The sequence below is a fragment of the Brassica napus genome, unplaced genomic scaffold (assembly GCF_020379485.1).
Source record: "Brassica napus cultivar Da-Ae unplaced genomic scaffold, Da-Ae ScsIHWf_152;HRSCAF=279, whole genome shotgun sequence".
Taxonomy (NCBI): Eukaryota; Viridiplantae; Streptophyta; class Magnoliopsida; order Brassicales; family Brassicaceae; genus Brassica; species Brassica napus.
In genome coordinates, this window is record NW_026014946.1 from 1924 (window position 1) to 19938 (window position 18015).

The window sequence follows — 18015 nt, forward strand, 5'->3', positions numbered from 1 at the left end:
TGTAACTGAGAATAAATTTGGCAGTCTTATACGATGCTTGTTATTTGTATTTGTTTTGCTATCACATGATTATCGTGCGATCAGTCAAATCATTATTTGAATCGCACAAATTTTTTTTAAAAATTTGATATTTTATTAACTAAAAATAGTTATGCCGCTACTTTAAATTCAAACACGTAATATGTTCTTTTAAGAACCACTTAAAGATTCTTTATGAATGAAATGATTAATTCTGATATATTTTCTTGCATCAAATATATATATAGATATATATATATATTTCATGTGGGTATTCTAAAAGTTCCCTATAAAATGGAACTTGTAAGATTTATTTTAAATTTTTGTGCAAAAAATATTTATATTTAAATACTTAAAATCGAATTAAGAAGGAAAAAAATGGGACGTGGGATGGGATGGCAGCGTGTTGAGACCACGAGAAAAGGTGTAAAACGACAACGTTTGAGCATAACGTCGTGTCACTTTCTTTGCCTTTCTTCCATCGTCTCAAAACTATCTCCTTCTCTACCACTTCCCTCACCTTTACCAACACTCACACACCAAAGACTACACTCACCAGCTCTCTTCTCCAATGGCTGCCATTACCGCATTCTCCGCTCTCTCAAGCCCCATCTCTCCTCCTACTTCGTCGCCTTTACTCAGCTCCCCTCCGTCTCTCTCCAGATTCCCCAACGTGTCTCCGTTTCCCTCACTCTCCACCTCTCGCCGTAGAAAGATTCCAGCCTGTTCTTCCATTAACAACGGAGATGACGCGGTTGAAGAAACAAGAAGTGATGATGAGGAGGAGAGTAGAGAGACTCTGATGCTATCAGTCTCTCCTCTGCCTCTCCTCCTCGTAGCTACTCTCCCTGGAGGTAAACCCTACACAACTTCCTCTGAACACTTTGACCAATAAGGTTGAGTGGATGACAAAGTTATGTTAATGTTTGTCTTTTTCTTGTGGCAGCTGGAACTGTAAGATCTGTTATTGGTCCCTTTGTGGAGATTGTGAAGTCATTGAATCTACCTGACTGGCTTGTTCATTGGGGTCATCCTGGTAACATGGTAAAAGCTTCCTCCTCCCTACCAAAGTTTCAAGCTTTGTAACTTCTTTTGTCTTATGACATGTGTTCTGTTTCCGCTGATGAATTTGTTCTTGTTTCTTCTCAGGCAGTGGTTCTTTTTGCTATGGGTGGATATGGAACATACCTAGGCTTCCGGATTCGTTATTCAGATGACATTGTAAGATAAATGTTAACTAAAATATATATAATGTTACAAGAAACGTTGTTGTTGATTAGAGAGTATTTTGTTTTGTTTGAAATGGTTTAGGAGGAGAAGGCAAAGGCGAAAGATTTGCACCCGAAGCTCCTAGCTGGAATGTTTTTCTTCTTCTCCCTTGGAGCAACAGGTGGTATCACATCCCTCCTTACCTCAGACAAACCCATCTTCGAAAGGTATCATCTTTGAACTTAGTATTGAGTTTTTTTTTTTTCAAGTGCAATGATTATAATATGGTTGTGGATTTGTGCAATGTAGCCCACACGCTGTTACAGGATTCATAGGTCTTGCTCTCTTGACCATTCAAACAGTCTTACCAACTTTGTTCAAGGTAAAAAAAAGAAAGCTTTATGCAGGAGTTTCTGATCTTGATGATTTTGTTTTGGGATCAAGAAACTGGTTGTTGTTGTTTTTGAAAAATGCGCAGGACAAGCCTGAGCTGAGAGGCGTGCACGGGATCTTGGGTAGTGGGATAATGGCGCTTTTCTTAGTCCATGCTGCTTTTGGACTTCAGCTCGGTCTCAGTTACTAGATCTCTTCCTCTCATATGTTTTGTATTCTTGAGCTGCAACCACAACCATGTAGAGTCAATAAATTTGTAAAATAATGTGAACATTATTATTTGTCTTGTTTATAATTTTTATGCTATATAAACTTATGCTTATTTTTGTTTGTTTTTGTTTTTGAACGAATATACCTACCAATACGTGGCGGTGATTTGGGTTTTCGGTTTAGTTTCCAAGGTCTCATTCATGTTTTATATGTTTTTGTTGATTTCGGTTAATAAAATTTCGGGTTAAAAAACAAATTTTATAATTTTTTGTGAGATCTAATTTAGATCCGTATTCATTTTATTTCTCTTCAAGATAATATATCAAAATAAAACATGGAATCAAGTATGTATGTTATTTAGGTTTCAAACTTTTTTTTTTTGAAGCACAGGTTTCAAATATTCTTTTCGAATAATAATTTAGATATTTTAATTCATTATTTCAAGACTGGGTTGAATTTGGATAATACTAAGTAATCCAAATTATCATCCTACAAAGATCTAATCAAGTATTTTAAACGGTTCAAATTATTGGGTTTGGGTTCGGTTTGGATATCTGGTTGATGAGCGCTCAAGCCTACCGACCAACATCTAAATATGAAAATGACAAATCATGTCATTGACAGAAGATATGTTCCGTCTTCCCACAAAAATCTAAAGGATCCGGGTCGGAGTTAATATAAACGATCCAATTAAAAATATCGATACCGGGTCGGGTCCTCGCCTCACCAACCACACTCCACACCAACGACACGGAGGTTGGTGGGATAATCTCTAACCACATCTCACCGTCTACTCCTCCTCAACAAAAGATCCAACGGCCTTAAAGAATCACACTCCCCTACACTCAAAACACGTGATCGCATCTCCGCCAACCATATAATCGCACGAGAAGAGCGGGCAAACACACACAGAGCGAGTCGAACTCCGAGTCACCCGCCGAGTTTCTCTCACTCTCCTCTCCTCAATAAAATCTCTCGTCTTCAGATCTCGAATCTCACCTCTACACTTCCGTCGCCAGGTTCGTTTCTCTTCGACCCATTCTTCCTCTAGATCTAGGAGTTCGAACCCTTGTGTTTGTGTTGATAGATCTGACGAAAGTTCGAACCTTTCGGTGGATAAAGTTTGAGACTTTATTGTTTTTTTTCTTCCTTTTGTAGCTTTTCAGACATGGAAACGTTCCTATTCACATCCGAGTCCGTCAACGAGGGACATCCCGACAAGCTCTGCGACCAAGTCTCCGACGCGATCCTCGACGCGTGTTTAGAGCAAGACCCCGAGAGCAAGGTGGCTTGCGAGACGTGCACCAAGACCAACATGGTCATGGTCTTCGGCGAGATCACGACCGCTGCTAAAGTAGATTACGAGAAGATCGTCAGATCCACTTGTCGCGAGATTGGTTTCATCTCCGCTGATGTTGGTCTCGACGCTGATAAATGCAACGTCTTGGTTAACATCGAGCAGCAGAGCCCCGACATTGCTCAGGGAGTTCACGGTCATTTAACCAAGAAGCCTGAGGATATTGGAGCTGGTGATCAGGGACACATGTTCGGTTACGCTACCGATGAGACTCCTGAGCTGATGCCTTTGACTCATGTTCTTGCGACCAAGCTTGGCGCGAAGCTTACTGAGGTGAGGAAGAACAAGACTTGTCCTTGGTTGAGGCCTGATGGGAAGACGCAGGTCACCGTTGAGTATAAGAACGACGGTGGAGCGATGATTCCGATTCGTGTCCACACTGTTCTGATCTCGACTCAGCATGATGAGACTGTGACCAACGATGAGATCGCTGCTGACTTGAAGGAGCATGTGATCAAGCCGGTGATTCCCGCTAAGTACCTTGACGACAACACCATCTTTCACTTGAACCCCTCTGGTCGTTTTGTGATCGGTGGGCCTCACGGTGATGCTGGACTCACCGGGAGGAAGATCATTATTGATACTTACGGTGGTTGGGGTGCTCACGGTGGTGGTGCTTTCTCAGGGAAGGATCCAACCAAGGTTGACAGAAGCGGTGCTTACATCGTCAGGCAAGCTGCGAAGAGTGTGGTGGCTGCTGGACTCGCGCGCCGCTGTATTGTCCAGGTGTCGTACGCCATTGGTGTCCCTGAGCCTCTCTCGGTGTTTGTTGACACGTACAAGACCGGGACTATTCCGGATAAGGATATCCTTGTGTTGATCAAGGAGGCCTTTGACTTTAGGCCAGGGATGATGGCTATTAACCTTGATTTGAAGAGAGGAGGTAACTTCAGGTTCCAGAAGACTGCTGCTTATGGGCATTTTGGGCGTGATGATCCTGATTTCACTTGGGAGGTGGTGAAGCCACTCAAGCCAAAGGCTTAAACAAGAAGGTGGTTGTTGCAAGAACTCTTGAGTTGCTGAGACACTCTGTCTCTCTCTCTCTCCCTCTCCACTATTGGGGACTTATCCATTATTATACCATTGTTATTGGGAAAGATTTGAATAATGCTATACATTTTACATTTTGTTTTTGCTGCTATTGGAGTTCGAACACAAGGCCCATGTGTGTTAGTGAACGAACAGAAGATTTGAGTTTTATGTTTTTGAATTTCCTGTTTTTTTTTCCTTTCTTCTTATGCTCTTGTATTGTAAGTTTGATTGTGTAATCAAGAAGTCCATCTTTGTCATCTACTTCCTCTCAGTCTCTGTGAAAATTGAATCCATACACCAGCTGTGAAAGGTCCATTAGCGCGGTTGGGTGTTACAGTTTGATTCATTGAATGAGACATTAAACATGAAAGGGAAGTTTTACCAAGAAGCTCCGTAGTTAATAACAGCCAGTAGATAAGAGAAACGCTCAATGAAAAAGTTCAGAGCAAGAATAGATTTACAATGAGTAAAAAAGAACCTAGTAACTGGAGATTTACAAGACTTAGTGTGGTGAAAAATGTTGAGTAGGCTTTGAACGGTTCTTAGATTGAAGGAACAATCGAAAATTCATGGATTGATCAGTACTTCATGTATAACTCCATTTTTTCTTCCAAAATGGAGTAAAAGTGAAAATGGAGAAAAATTGCTTCAATCCTACTCCATTTTCTACTTTATAATGGAGTGATGAACAAAAAAAAAATAGATTACTCCATTTATGGAGTAAATTTCATTACGGAATGAGATATGAAGTTGGGTTGGAGCATTCCTTACTCCATATTCACTTTTACTCCATTTTAGAGAAAAAAATGGAGTAGGGATGGAGATGCCCTTAGTGTAGTTTACTTGGTAAATACCGCGGGTGAATATTTAAAAGTTTTTATTAAATATTCAACAATTTTGCCGACAAAATGAACTAAAATAAAATAAAATATTTAACAATTTATAGTTTCGATTCTATTAATGACTTCATGTTTACTTCGTTTGGATGATCGACATTTTTAGCATAACACTAAATATGTTTTGTGATTTGTCCTGTTGGTTTTGGTGCTTTTCTTTTTTGGTACAAATTTAATGGTAGTTGAAAATTGTTTGTATCATCTCATCTTGATTTGTTGTCTACGGGAGGTTTTGGGAAAGTAAAAGCTACCAGTAATTCCATGACATAATACATGAGTAACATGACACTTATGATTGTTTTTTCTTGTAACGCGACTAAGCACAAAAAGAATGTTACATAAGATGTCTTAAACAGGAAAGAAAAGGGTTGGAACCAGGGGCGAAGCTACTCAGTGGAAAGAGGGTGCACGTGCACACCCAATTTTTTGAAAATTTAATGTTAACTGCTATGAACTTATGATTGTGCACCCTTAAAAAATCTGTAACAAACCTTAATGAAAATAAAAAGAAAAAATAACTAAACTCACTAAAGATTAAATTAACTCTAAAGCCCAATTATATTCTCTACACTTTTTTTTGTTAAACCCTAACTATTCTTAGTTATGTCTACGGCTGATACAAAATTTTAATCTTTCAAGCTTCTTCTTCAACGTGCAACGTGCAAGTGCAAATCATCAAATCTAATTGAGAGAGTTTTTTTCTCTTGTCTACCATACAAAACTGGTAATTGATTAAATATTATTTATGTTTATGCAATTATGCTTTGAATTGTTCAATTGTTCCAACAATGTCAATGTCTATGATTAGTAATTATTTAAATATCATCTGAATTTTTGTTTCAGTCGTACAAGTCCAAGTTCAAAGATAGAGGCTGTACTCTTGATTAGAGTTGATCGTTTACAGGTTTTACTTATTTATAATTTTTATGAATAAAATTTTTGCTAGACCGTACGTTTTTATTTATGTTATGTTTTTGGTTTTGTAGATTAATCAATGGAACGGTACTACAAACCAGCATCAGTTTCACCATCTGATAACACCTTACCATCTAATGATACTGATGATTTGCCGTGGGATCCTGCTAAAAGAAAAAATATCAAGGATTATAATGCAAATCAAGTCGATGAGGTAAGACGCAAGTACCTTCTTAGAGGCCCGTGTCAACCACTTGGTCATAACTTTGAAAAGAGACTCATAGGTGGTAAAATGAGACGATTCAATCCAGCTTGGTTTGGTCTGTATGGTAATTGGCTAGAGTATAGTGTATCAGAGGAAAAAGCTTATTGTTTGTGTTGCTACTTGTTTAGAGATGATGCGTATCCTGGATTTGTGAGGGATGGATTCTCGAATTGGCATAAGCCTGATAGGTTATCTTTCCATGTAGGAGAGCTTAACAGTTCTCACAATAATGCTGTCAAGAAGTGTGATGATTTGATGAATCAAGGTCAATCCATAGTGCATGCTATGTATAAGAAGACTAATGCGATGAAAAATGAGTATCGTATCAGATTAAATGCTTCTGTTGATGTTTCTAGATACTTATTGCGACAAGGATTAGCTTTTCGAGGTCATAGAGAAGGAGAAGATTCTTCTAACAAAGGCAACTTTTTAGAACTTCTGAAATACACAGCTGATCACAATGATGTTATAAGAAAAGTTGTTTTGGAGAATGCTCCGGGAAATAACAAGATGGTTTCTTCAGAGATTCAAAAGGATATTGTAAACGCTTTTGCAGAAGAAGTTGTGAAATCTGTTATAGAAGAAATTGATAACGGAGTGTTTGGTTTATTAGTAGATGAATCTGCTGACGTGTCTGACAAAGAACAGATGGCTGTTGTTTTTCGATTTGTTGATAAGAAAGGAGCAGTCAAAGAAAGGTTCGTTGGAGTTGTCCATGTGAAAGAGACTTCTTCTTTATCTTTGAAGCATGCTATTGATGAGTTGTTTGCTAAGTATGGACTGAGCTTAAAAAAAGTGAGAGGACAAGGTTATGACGGAGCTAGTAATATGAAAGGAGAGTTCAATGGGTTGCGATCATTGATTACTAAAGAAAACAGCTCTGCATATTATGTTCATTGCTTTGCTCATCAACTTCAGTTGGTTGTAGTGGCTGTTGCGAAAAAGATATTTGAGATTGCTGATTTCTTTGATATGGTTTCTATGTTACTGAATGTGGTTGGAGCTTCTTGTAAACGGAAAGATAAAGTCCGGGAAAATTATCGAGACGAGATAAATGTTGAAATTGCTAGTGGTGACATTAACACTGGGAAAGGACAGAATCAAGAAATTTCTTTTCAAAGGCCTGGAACTACAAGGTGGGGTTCTCATTATAAAACGTTGTTGCGTTTGGTTGGGTTGTTTTCTACTATTATTAAAGTTCTTGAGTATATCGAAGAGGAAGGCGCCGATGATTCTAAGAGATGCCAGGCATATGGTCTTCTCAAGTATGTTCAGACATTTGATTGTGTGTTCTATATGCATCTGATGTTACTTATTTTGGGAATATGTGAGAATCTATCAATGGCTTTGCAAAGCAAAAATCAAGACATTTTGAATGCTATGTCACTAGTAGAATCTACTAAGCGGGAATTACAGAGAGTAAGAGATGATGGATGGGATTCACTTATCTTGACAATTTCTTCTTTTTGTGAGAAACATGATACTCAGATGCTCGATATGGAAGATGATTTTATCGATTCTCGGAGGCCAAGGAAAAAAACCAACATCACTAATTTGCATCACTATAAGGTTCATTGCTTTAATGCAACTTTGGATTTGCAACTTCAGGAATTCAACGATCGTTTTACTGAGGTAAACACTGAGCTGCTTATTTGTATGGCTTCCTTAAATCCTATTGGTGCTTTTCGTGGATTTGACAAGTCAAAGTTGGTGAAGTTGGCTAAGTTCTATCCAGATGACTTCAGTTTTATGGACTGTTTATCGCTTGAGCAACAACTTGGTATTTTCATCGACAATGTACGACATGATCAACGTTTTAAAAATCTGAAGAGTCTTGGAGATCTTTCTCTTCTGATGGTAGAAACACAAAAGCATATGGCACATCCTTTGGTTTATAGACTTTTGAAGTTGGTTTTGACTTTGCCGGTTGCTACTGCAAGTGTTGAAAGATGCTTCTCAGCAATGAAACTAGTGAAGACATCTTTACGAAATCGAATGGGAGATCATTTTTTAAGTGATTATCTCATTTGTTTTATCGAAAAGGAATTGCTTGACGATGTCACAAACGAAGAAGTGTTGATCCGATTTCAAGCCATGAGTGAAAGAAGGATGCTTTTGTAAAATGTTGTTTTTAACATAAAAATATTGTTTTTAATACTTTTTTAATATTTTCATATTTTATTTAATATTATTTACTTTAATAATAGTGCACCCGTGATAAAAACTTTCTGGCTTCGCCCCTGGTTGGAACCGTGCTTACCATAGAGACGATTTTTTATTATTTAGATGTAGATGTATGTCACACAGAATCATAAAGCAGATTTTCATTGATTATGTTTTTACCTGTCTGAAACTCTTTTTTGCCCTGTTTGAAATCGGTGGCGAGAACTTTGCCAGCAATAGTCACCAGTGGACATTTGAACTTTGTAGACAGGTCCAAATGCTCTTTGGCCAACCAATGTAGTGAAATTACATGTTGCTTTCTGCAAATCCCTTAATCACCCACAGAAGAACATATTTTGAAAATAGATATAGAAGACCAAGAATTAAAAAAAAAATTAAGAGTTTTCTTCAACCTATAATGCATTGTTTTACATTTTCATTTTTATACTATAAATTTATAATCAAACTAATATGCAAACTCAAAGAAACAATGTTCAAATTCGGTTAGAAGGAATCTATTTTTTAATTTAAATAATTTAATATGATATGAACTTCATTTTACAAAGATGTAAAATTTTACGGACCCAAATTTTCTTAGTTGTTTTTTTTTAAACTGATAATATTTATCTAACCGTAAAAATATGCAAAACTCAGCATCACAAATTATGAAGCGAACACATATAATATAAGCTCATTGGTATATCTAAAAGCTTAATATTGTTTCAGAATATATCTGTTCAATATAGTTATTTGATTCGTTGTATCTTATATGTAAGGAAATTGTCTTGTTTTGTGCGGTAAAAACTTCTCTACTACAACTCTTTTAAAGTATGACAGTAAGATGAAGAAAGAATCTCTGATTTATAAACAAACTGAAACTGCATGAGAAGTGTAACCGCCACAAGTCTCTCGGCTTTGTGATCATACAAACGAACAGATCTTATACCATGTCTCAGCTCACCACATACAAACATGCCTACCCCAAAAAATCGTCCTTCACTAGCATGTCGTAGTCGGGAACTTCCACTTTGAGCAACGCCAGCTCTGGTACTGTAAGCTGAAACTCAAACTCCTCGTCCCAAATAGCTCCCAAGTGCTTTCTTCATTACTCTATCACCTCTTACTCCTGTTATCCCCACCTGCTTTCACACAAAATATTTCAATGCATATGAAACAGATCTCAGAGTAGAGAATCACAATGTATTAAGCATCTAAATCAAAGTGACTCTTGTGTAATGAGTTGCTTACCCTTGTGTAGAAGTTAGGAGAAGACCAAGTGCTGAAACATGCTTGCTGGAAACCAGAGTCCCATCCTTTTACCTTATATACTTTCACTCTCAGAGTTGTTGGTAACTTTGCTTTTGGGTCAAAAACTTCTCTGTCCGAACCTTTAATCATCATAAAGTCTGGTTTCTTCATGTATTGCATCATCCAGAGGGCTTTTCTATAGCCCTGCAGATCAAAGGTAAAGGATGCATCGGGTGGGATGGAGTTTTGGTAAATGTTGAAAAGGCCTGTGAGAAAATAAAATTAAAAAACTGCAAACCTGCATGTTGAAAACAACCATTTGAGCTCCGTATACCCAAGCGTTGAACGGCTTGTAGTTGGAGGAGGTTACTCGTGTTGTATGTCCTTTGGATATATCCTCAACAGGTTCGTCTGTGAGTTGTTTAGCCTTGTGTGGAACTTATGAACATAGCTACAAAGGTTAAAAATCAGTGAGAAAGCTCAACTGGAAAAAATAGCTAGCTTTACAAACGAAATGAATATATTGGTTGCTCAAGTTTTTTCATTTATCGACATGTAAGTTTTTGAAAAGCTGATATGTCAATCATTGGAGAATCTCTTAATGTGTTGATTCAAATTATTAGCAGAGTTATTATTGGGTTCACCCCCTAGGGTGAATTTCTAGATTCACCAACCAATAGGATTTCGTTATTTCAAATTCGATATCTTTTAAAAAAGAAAATAAAATATTGTTGAGTTATATTATGTTTTTAAAATAAAAAGGTAAAAAAAAATAGTAGTTACAAAAAAAAAGAATTTAAAAAAAAAATATTGTTAACGTCGCCAGCAAAACACTAAACCCTAAATCCTAATCCCTAAACCCTAAATCTGAAACCCTAAACCCTTGGGTAAACCCTAAACCCTTGGATAAATCATAAATTCTAAATCAAAAACACTAAGCACTAAAATCCTAAACCCTTGAGTGTTTTAGTGTTTAGTGTTTTTGATTTAGAGTTTATGATTTATCCAAGGATCTAGGTTTACCCAAGGGTTTAGGGTTTTAGATTTAGGGTTTAGGGATTAGAATTTAGGGTTTAGTTTTTTCCTGACGACGTTAAAAATATTTTTTTGTAATTACTACTATTTTTATTTTTTATTTTTTATCTTTTTATTTTAAAAACATAATATAACTTGACAATATTTTGTTTCCTTTTTTAAAAAATATCAAATTTGAAATAATGAAATCCTATTGGTTGGTGAACCTAGGGAGTGAACCCAAGAATTAGTCTTATTAGCATGCATGTATACATTCTCTATTGTAAAGTCCATCGTTTATGTTATATAACTTAGTGATGCTATTGAACAACATCGTATTTGTATGTCCAGTTTAAGCAGTAGTTGTATATGAATTCAATTATTCGATTCCACAAGGCCCAAAGGGCTGAAGATAACAACACAAAGTATACTGACAATCATCCGGTAACTTCACGGTTGATGACATCGTATTTTGGGAATGATTAGGTTTTTCTTATTAATCCAGTTAACAATTACTAGGTGATCACCTGCACCCTGCGCGGAGTGAGGAAACTTAAAGAAATTATAAGTTTGAATATATAGATATTAGAAATGTAAAAGTCATAGATACAAATATTACATGTTATTTATATTAAGGGATTCAACGAAATATTACATGTTATTTATATTAAGGGATTCAACGAAATTGTGGATATGTAAATAAAGTAAGCTTCAAAGTTTTTTAAAACTTGTGTTATTTGTTTTGTGTGATTGAAGTATAGTTCGAGAAAATGAATCTATAAGAGTAAACAAAAACTTATATAAAATTAATTATGAAATAAAGATAAAACGAAATATATGCAATATAATTATTGCTTTCAGAAAATAAAATATGAATATAAGATAAAACGAAACATAGGCGATAAAATAAAATAAAATGTGAAAACATATCCTATATAATAAGGAAACAAAATAAATAAAAAAACTAAGAAAACTACGACTGCTGTGAAAAGTGTCTTCAAAACTCTTCGTTTACAATCCTATAAAGTCCGCCATTGGTTTACTTCTGGTTTTGTTAATGATGATTTAGAAAGAGTGATGTGGTGAGGAGCTGTGTTGCAGACACTGCGTATTTATATAGAGTTTTAATGATGAAAACAAATAGCCAAAATTATAGTCGCAAATATTTACTAATTAATATTTCTATACTTGCCGTACAATTTACTTAAAAACTGATCTTTTCACATGTTTTTTAAAAAAAGCGCAGCTCTCAAATTAGGCAAAATTTGGATCTTGAATCGTATATGGAAACGTGTTTCTCAACAACTATAACTAAGGTAAATTACTTGATGGTTTTAAAAATTCATTTAGTGAAGATTATGAATTGATTATAAACTTGATAAATAGTACTGTACAGCAAGGTTTGCATTATGGCGAAAGAGAATATTCAGTATCCATATTCTTAGGTAATCCCAAATAAATTTAATTTGTAAAATAAGGAAATCTGAGGAAATAAAGTTAGCCGATAGCATTAATATGTTTGTAGTATATGACCAAATATTCACATTCCCTATAGCTTATAAATTACAAATATTTATACCAGAAATAAGAAATTAATTCAAACCATATAGAAACAGTTTAAATTTGGGACGTATAAAATAAGGAAATCTGAGGAAGTAAACCTTGTCAATCTAAATATTAAACTGTTTGTAGGCCAAGGGAAAAATATTGACTTGATTTTCAAAATCATCGGAAGAAAATCAATTATGAATTGATTCCACACTTGACTCTAGAATTTAAGATCTGAACTGGCCAAATCTTTGATTTTCTTCCGATGATTTTGATAGTTAATAATTTGATTGTATCAAATATTATGAATTGTTTACGAAAATTTAATGCATTTTCCTAAATTACTGTCGATTTTAATTGCTTTTCTAACTAAGATTAATAATTTTGAACATATATGTAGTTTCAAATATTCCATAGTTTTATGATTGGTCGAAATATTGCATAGATTTATGCATAACTTGATCATGATCTTCGAAGTATTAAAATAAAAAAAAAAATTGATTTTAAAGAATTCTTATTTTTATATTGTTCACTTCATAGCTTTGTTATAAATATTTTTAAAGCAATATATTACATGTTTGAGAATTTTTTTCCGAATCTGATATAAAAATGTTGCACTTAGTCTTTCACAAAATCAAACGATCTCTTCAACGAATATCTATCACAATATTTTGAAAAAGAGTATTGAATTAAATATTGTTCACTTTACAAATCTGTTATGTTTTTTTAAGCAATATATGATCTAGTCACGCAAATTTAATGTAAAAATATCTTCTGTTGCAAAAAATATGTATAAATCAACGATGGACTACATGTATTCGTAATAACTTTGACGTGATAAAACCGTATTCAAATAACAACTATGCAATATGGTTTACAGAGTCTATATGAGTCTGTAAATGTTCTTGCTGTAAAAAAAAAAAAATAACAACTATGCAATATCCGTTAAATGCCTTATATAGGAAACTCCTCTTTTCACGTCAATTTTGTTTCCATTATCACGCTAACATTGCCATTGACAATAATGTATTTGATCCCGTGATTGACAATTCAAATTTGAATCATATGTTATGGGAAAAATCAAAATGGTAATGTATTAAATTGTATTGCCTTGAATTTAAACTATCATAAAATGATCGTCGACTACAATTGCATTGATAATTATGAAAACGATAAACATGGTTAACATGCAATGGAGAAGATTTGAAACTATTATTAGCTCTTAAAAATATAATATATTAGATCGTTTTATGTCATTTAAAAAAAAGTGTACGTATATATCTATTACATTTTGCCATTATGTAGTAATTCTTCAACATTGCGATTGTGATTGGTATCTTTATCTAATACGGAGAAAAGTTGCAGCAACACATATATAAGTAGATATGTAGATACATACGTAGACAATGAATTTTATGTAGTCTAACTATATAGAAAGGCATTAATATTTAAGTCAGACTATATAAAAAAATCGATCATTACGAAGAATCTCAGGTTATGGCAATAAAATCTCTGCGTATTTAAAGATCCAACCGTTTGTAATTGAAGCTTAGCAAGTAAGGCACATGTTTATTTTTTTTTGTTAGTCAATACTCAATAAGCTTATAGTATATTCAAATTTTTTAATGTAATGATCAATGGCAAATATTGTAATTAGTCTAGTTAAGAAAGGGTTTTTGAATATATGAGGTGAGATAGCTTGTGGTGCTGACACGTAGGAAATGGCACACATATAATAAATACATGAATGAAAGGTTAGTTATATACAATGCTCTTCAAATAATAAGAAAGGGATTACCTCTATTTCATATTATATGTCGTTAAATTTTCTTTTTGCATATATCAAATGATAATTATATATTTTATTTTATTTTTAATTAATGTGTTATTTTCTTTGAATTTTATAATCAGTGAAGTAAAATAATAGTAATGAAACTAAAAAATTAATAAACATACACATTGAAAATATAGGAAAACATTTAAAATGAAATACATTTTAAAATGATAACTGATATGGAACGGAGTGATATGTGTTAATTATTTTGAAACTGTAACTCAAAAAATCTACTAGACACTATATATTTGTCAAAATATTTAGTCATTTTTCTATGAATGGAAATTTATTAATGAAAATGAAGATTTGGTACAAGGTGAACTTGCAAATAATTGCTGCTAAAGCCAGATTGTGAATAAAAGTCTCACTAAAGCTAAAAAGGATTTAAACACAAGTCATATTTTTCAGTAAGCCAAAAATCTATTGGAATGTATTTGTGTATGAAACAAAAATTTCTCACCCACAACTTACTACGTGCAGTATGGAGTTTAGATTTCAGCTCTATCGTTTTTGGTCTCCACAGAAGTCATTGACAGAAAAGATATGAAAATATATATGAAATGTAGATAAAAGAAAGAAGATAGGCAATGAATTCGATTAGAAGGCCATCGATCACTCAACTCAACTCATTGCTTTTGTCGTGTGGCATGTATTGTGGTGCCATCCAAAGTTTGATAAATTATTATCATAACAAAAATGACGTAACGCTCTTCAATTATATGCGTATCCAAAATGATTCTTCTATATGTTATTATATGCATACAAGTATGTGTAAATCAAGACACTCTCAGAGTTCCACGTACGCTACACACCATATTTTAATAACTATTACCTCATAATAGTTGTATACGTACAAAATACACGTATATGTATCAAACACCGGAAAATAATAATAACAAACATATATACAATGACACGTCCACGGTCCACAACGTTTTTCTTTGGGCATGGCTGTTACCACTTATCATCAGAGACTTGTCATTTCATATAAGCTTCATTTTAATCTTCATTTTTGGTAAAGATCCCTGCGTCGCCCTCTCCTTACAATTGTGTCTAAGATTTAAACTATGTAAGAAACTTGTTCTATTCTATCCAACTCAAGCTTGTTTTGGTTGAACACTTAAAACATAACCGAGCATATAAAAAAGGCAACATGAGAAAAAGATGTCAAAGAGTTATCTCCTAGTCAATGTTTTTAAACCGACCCGGACGAACCAGACACATTCCGGATCACCGGATCATCGGATCAACCGCGGGTGAACCACAGATTAATAAATAAATTAGTTTCACTATCTAATATTATATTTTTATGAAAATAAATATATAGTGAACCACAGATTAATAAATAAATTAGTTTTACTATATAATATTATATTTTTATGAAAATAAATATATAGAATCTAAATTTAAGTTTTTCTAAATCTTCTATAAAACATATAAAATAATAGTTTGTATATTTAGAAAATACTTAACTTTAATTTTATATTTTATTTTCATTTGACATATAAAATATAAAAAATATAAGTGATGATTGTTTCCATTAGTTTTTAGTTTTAGTTTTTAGTTTTTAGATTTTGGTTTTAGATTTTAGATTTTAGTTTTTGGTCTTTAACTTTTAGGTTTTTGTTTCTGGTTTTCAGCTTTTTGTTTTGGTTTTTAGTATTTAGATTTTGGTTTTGATGTATTCTTAGTTAATCAATACATTGTTTTGAAACAATAAATAAATACCAATAAATTTTAAAAAGTTACCATTAAAATTTATCAAAATATAGTAGTTTTTATTTAAAAAAGATTATCATGTTTTAAAATTATTTTATTTTAAGTATTATACAAAAATAGAAATAATAAAATATCTATAAATAATAAAAAATGTATATTTATAAATATTGGTTTTTGAAGATTTTATTGATTTTTTAAATATTGGTTTTTTAACAAAATCCAAACCGGATTTACCAGTTCAACCGCGGATCCGGATCGGATTTCAAAACATTTCTCCTAGTACAATAAGGCAGGAGGAAGTGAATTTAATTGTTACATTCCCCGTACGAGGCAAGCGCACAGCTTGCGTTTCTTGGCAAAAAAAATAAAAATGTGGATGTTGTGATGACTTGTGATGTTGATCTCGTACCATACGAATGCCAAAGAGTAAGCACTTTGCATATTAATTTCACTGAAATTCGGTAATGTAATTTTCTGTTGCGCAAGTCATTGTTGTACAAAATCAAATTTAATTGTACTTTTGAGCCTCCAACCTAACCACCTTCGATAGAAACATTACCTTTTTCTGTAGTTACAATATGGACAATTTCGGAGAAACTTATGATAAAGTAATTCTTACAAAACTAGAAACTTTATGACATGCTTGCGAAGATCAAAGTTAGTATGTGGTCTTGTTTTCATGAAATAGGTTCTTTTAATGAGAGTAAATAACTAAACTTCCTAAAAATATTAACATTGTTTTAATCAGATTGTCTATGAACATAGTTTTGGCAAAAACTAATATTTCATAGTAACTAATGGATAAGATCAAGATCAAGATCGAGAGAATTAATTTTGGATTTGATGGAGTTGGATAACTTGTTTTGGTCAAAAAAATAGTTGCATTAACCTAGCAGTTTATGTTTGATTGACTAACACAAATCTTAACTTAAATAAGATTTCTTATCAATGTTTAAAATGACTCATCTTCATATATAGAAGTAATTTCTTTAAATTTTCTACACATTATCTGAATTTTAACTTACTAAAAATCATCTGTACCTTATCTTACAATATTTTTTTTCATATACTATTTCTTTTGCGAGATAAAAACCTTTTCTACCGGGCTATCGAGAGCCTTCACTTTTATTATTACGGGTTCATAAAGCCAAGTGCAGAGCTGTTCACGTTCAGCTTCTAGACCACCATTGATGTTTTTCAGTGTCAAATCAAGTCAGATAAGATTTTGGTTTTCCGATGTTGTCTACGGTTCTGAAATTTCTCACCAAAAGTTTTTGCCGGTCAACATTCCAGGTTTTTATTGGTGTATCAATATCGTGTTATTCGACTATCATTTGTTTTCTCAAATATATTTTTGAGTCTTAAATAAAGCTTCTCTTAGGATCTTTTCAATTTTTAAACACATTTATCTCTATTTTTGTTGTAATGGTCTTCTGTATTTAGTTTGTGGTTGAGTTCATTTCCGGTTATATTCATTCGAGCCATTGGACATTTAGACTATAATCATTTTGTGACAAAAAAAAAAGGAATAACGAGTAAGCAGATCAAAGCAAGTAATCACCTTAACTAGTACTTGAGAGGTTTCCCAAGTGACGGAATTGGCTTACAACCCTTCTCAAGCGATCGGGCTAAGGATGATAGATGCCTCTGGTGTCTTTGGGTCCAGGGTTGTCGGACTAATATATATTAACTTGTTTGGCTGCATATATGAAAAAGTGTTTGCGTGGTTTAGCAATTTTTTGAGGTGTCTAGAATGTGGAGATTCCCAGCGGATAATACTTGACTGCGATGTAGCTTTTGTTAATATTTGGTGCGCCTATATCTCTTCAATATCTACTGGTTATTTTTTGTCCAAATATCATTTTTTTTTGGTCAAACACTTCTTTTAACTAACTTCTAACAAAAAATAGAAAATTATCTTTTGACATATTGAAACACCTATTTCCTGTATATTAATCCTTCAACATTAAAACATGTTTATATTAATCTTGAAATATTACAACATGTTTTCGTAACCACGTGTTATCACTATGACGATTCTTAGAATCCTTAGAAAAATAATTAGTTCATATAAATTATATTATACATTTAACTAAACAAACTATCAAATTGTTTAGTAGTGTACAAAAAAATATTTTCAATTCTTTCCTCAAATGAAAGCTACGTAATTATCTAATATGATTAACATATATAT

At 33.4% G+C, this 18015-nt stretch overlaps 3 protein-coding genes across 3 annotated transcripts; all 3 read left to right on the plus strand.

Moving 5' to 3' along the window:
- Positions 1-410: 410 nt before the first annotated feature.
- LOC125597748 lies at positions 411-1942 on the plus strand. The gene is made up of 6 exons (XM_048772285.1): positions 411-872; positions 965-1062; positions 1168-1239; positions 1330-1454; positions 1537-1609; positions 1706-1942. Exons 1-6 carry the CDS (start codon positions 590-592, stop codon positions 1808-1810), a joined length of 756 nt encoding a protein of 251 aa, XP_048628242.1. The 5' UTR covers positions 411-589; the 3' UTR covers positions 1811-1942.
- Positions 1943-2542: 600 nt separating this feature from the next.
- Positions 2543-4480, plus strand: LOC125597747 (S-adenosylmethionine synthase 3). Its single transcript, XM_048772284.1, has 2 exons — positions 2543-2849; positions 2989-4480. Exon 2 carries the CDS (start codon positions 2999-3001, stop codon positions 4169-4171), a length of 1173 nt encoding a protein of 390 aa, XP_048628241.1. The 5' UTR covers positions 2543-2849; positions 2989-2998; the 3' UTR covers positions 4172-4480.
- A 1598-nt stretch (positions 4481-6078) lies between these two features.
- Positions 6079-8468, plus strand: LOC125597746. Its single transcript, XM_048772283.1, has 6 exons — positions 6079-6560; positions 6669-6769; positions 6860-7118; positions 7214-7219; positions 7299-7492; positions 7904-8468. Exons 1-6 carry the CDS (start codon positions 6110-6112, stop codon positions 8414-8416), a joined length of 1524 nt encoding a protein of 507 aa, XP_048628240.1. The 5' UTR covers positions 6079-6109; the 3' UTR covers positions 8417-8468.
- Positions 8469-18015: the final 9547 nt, after the last annotated feature.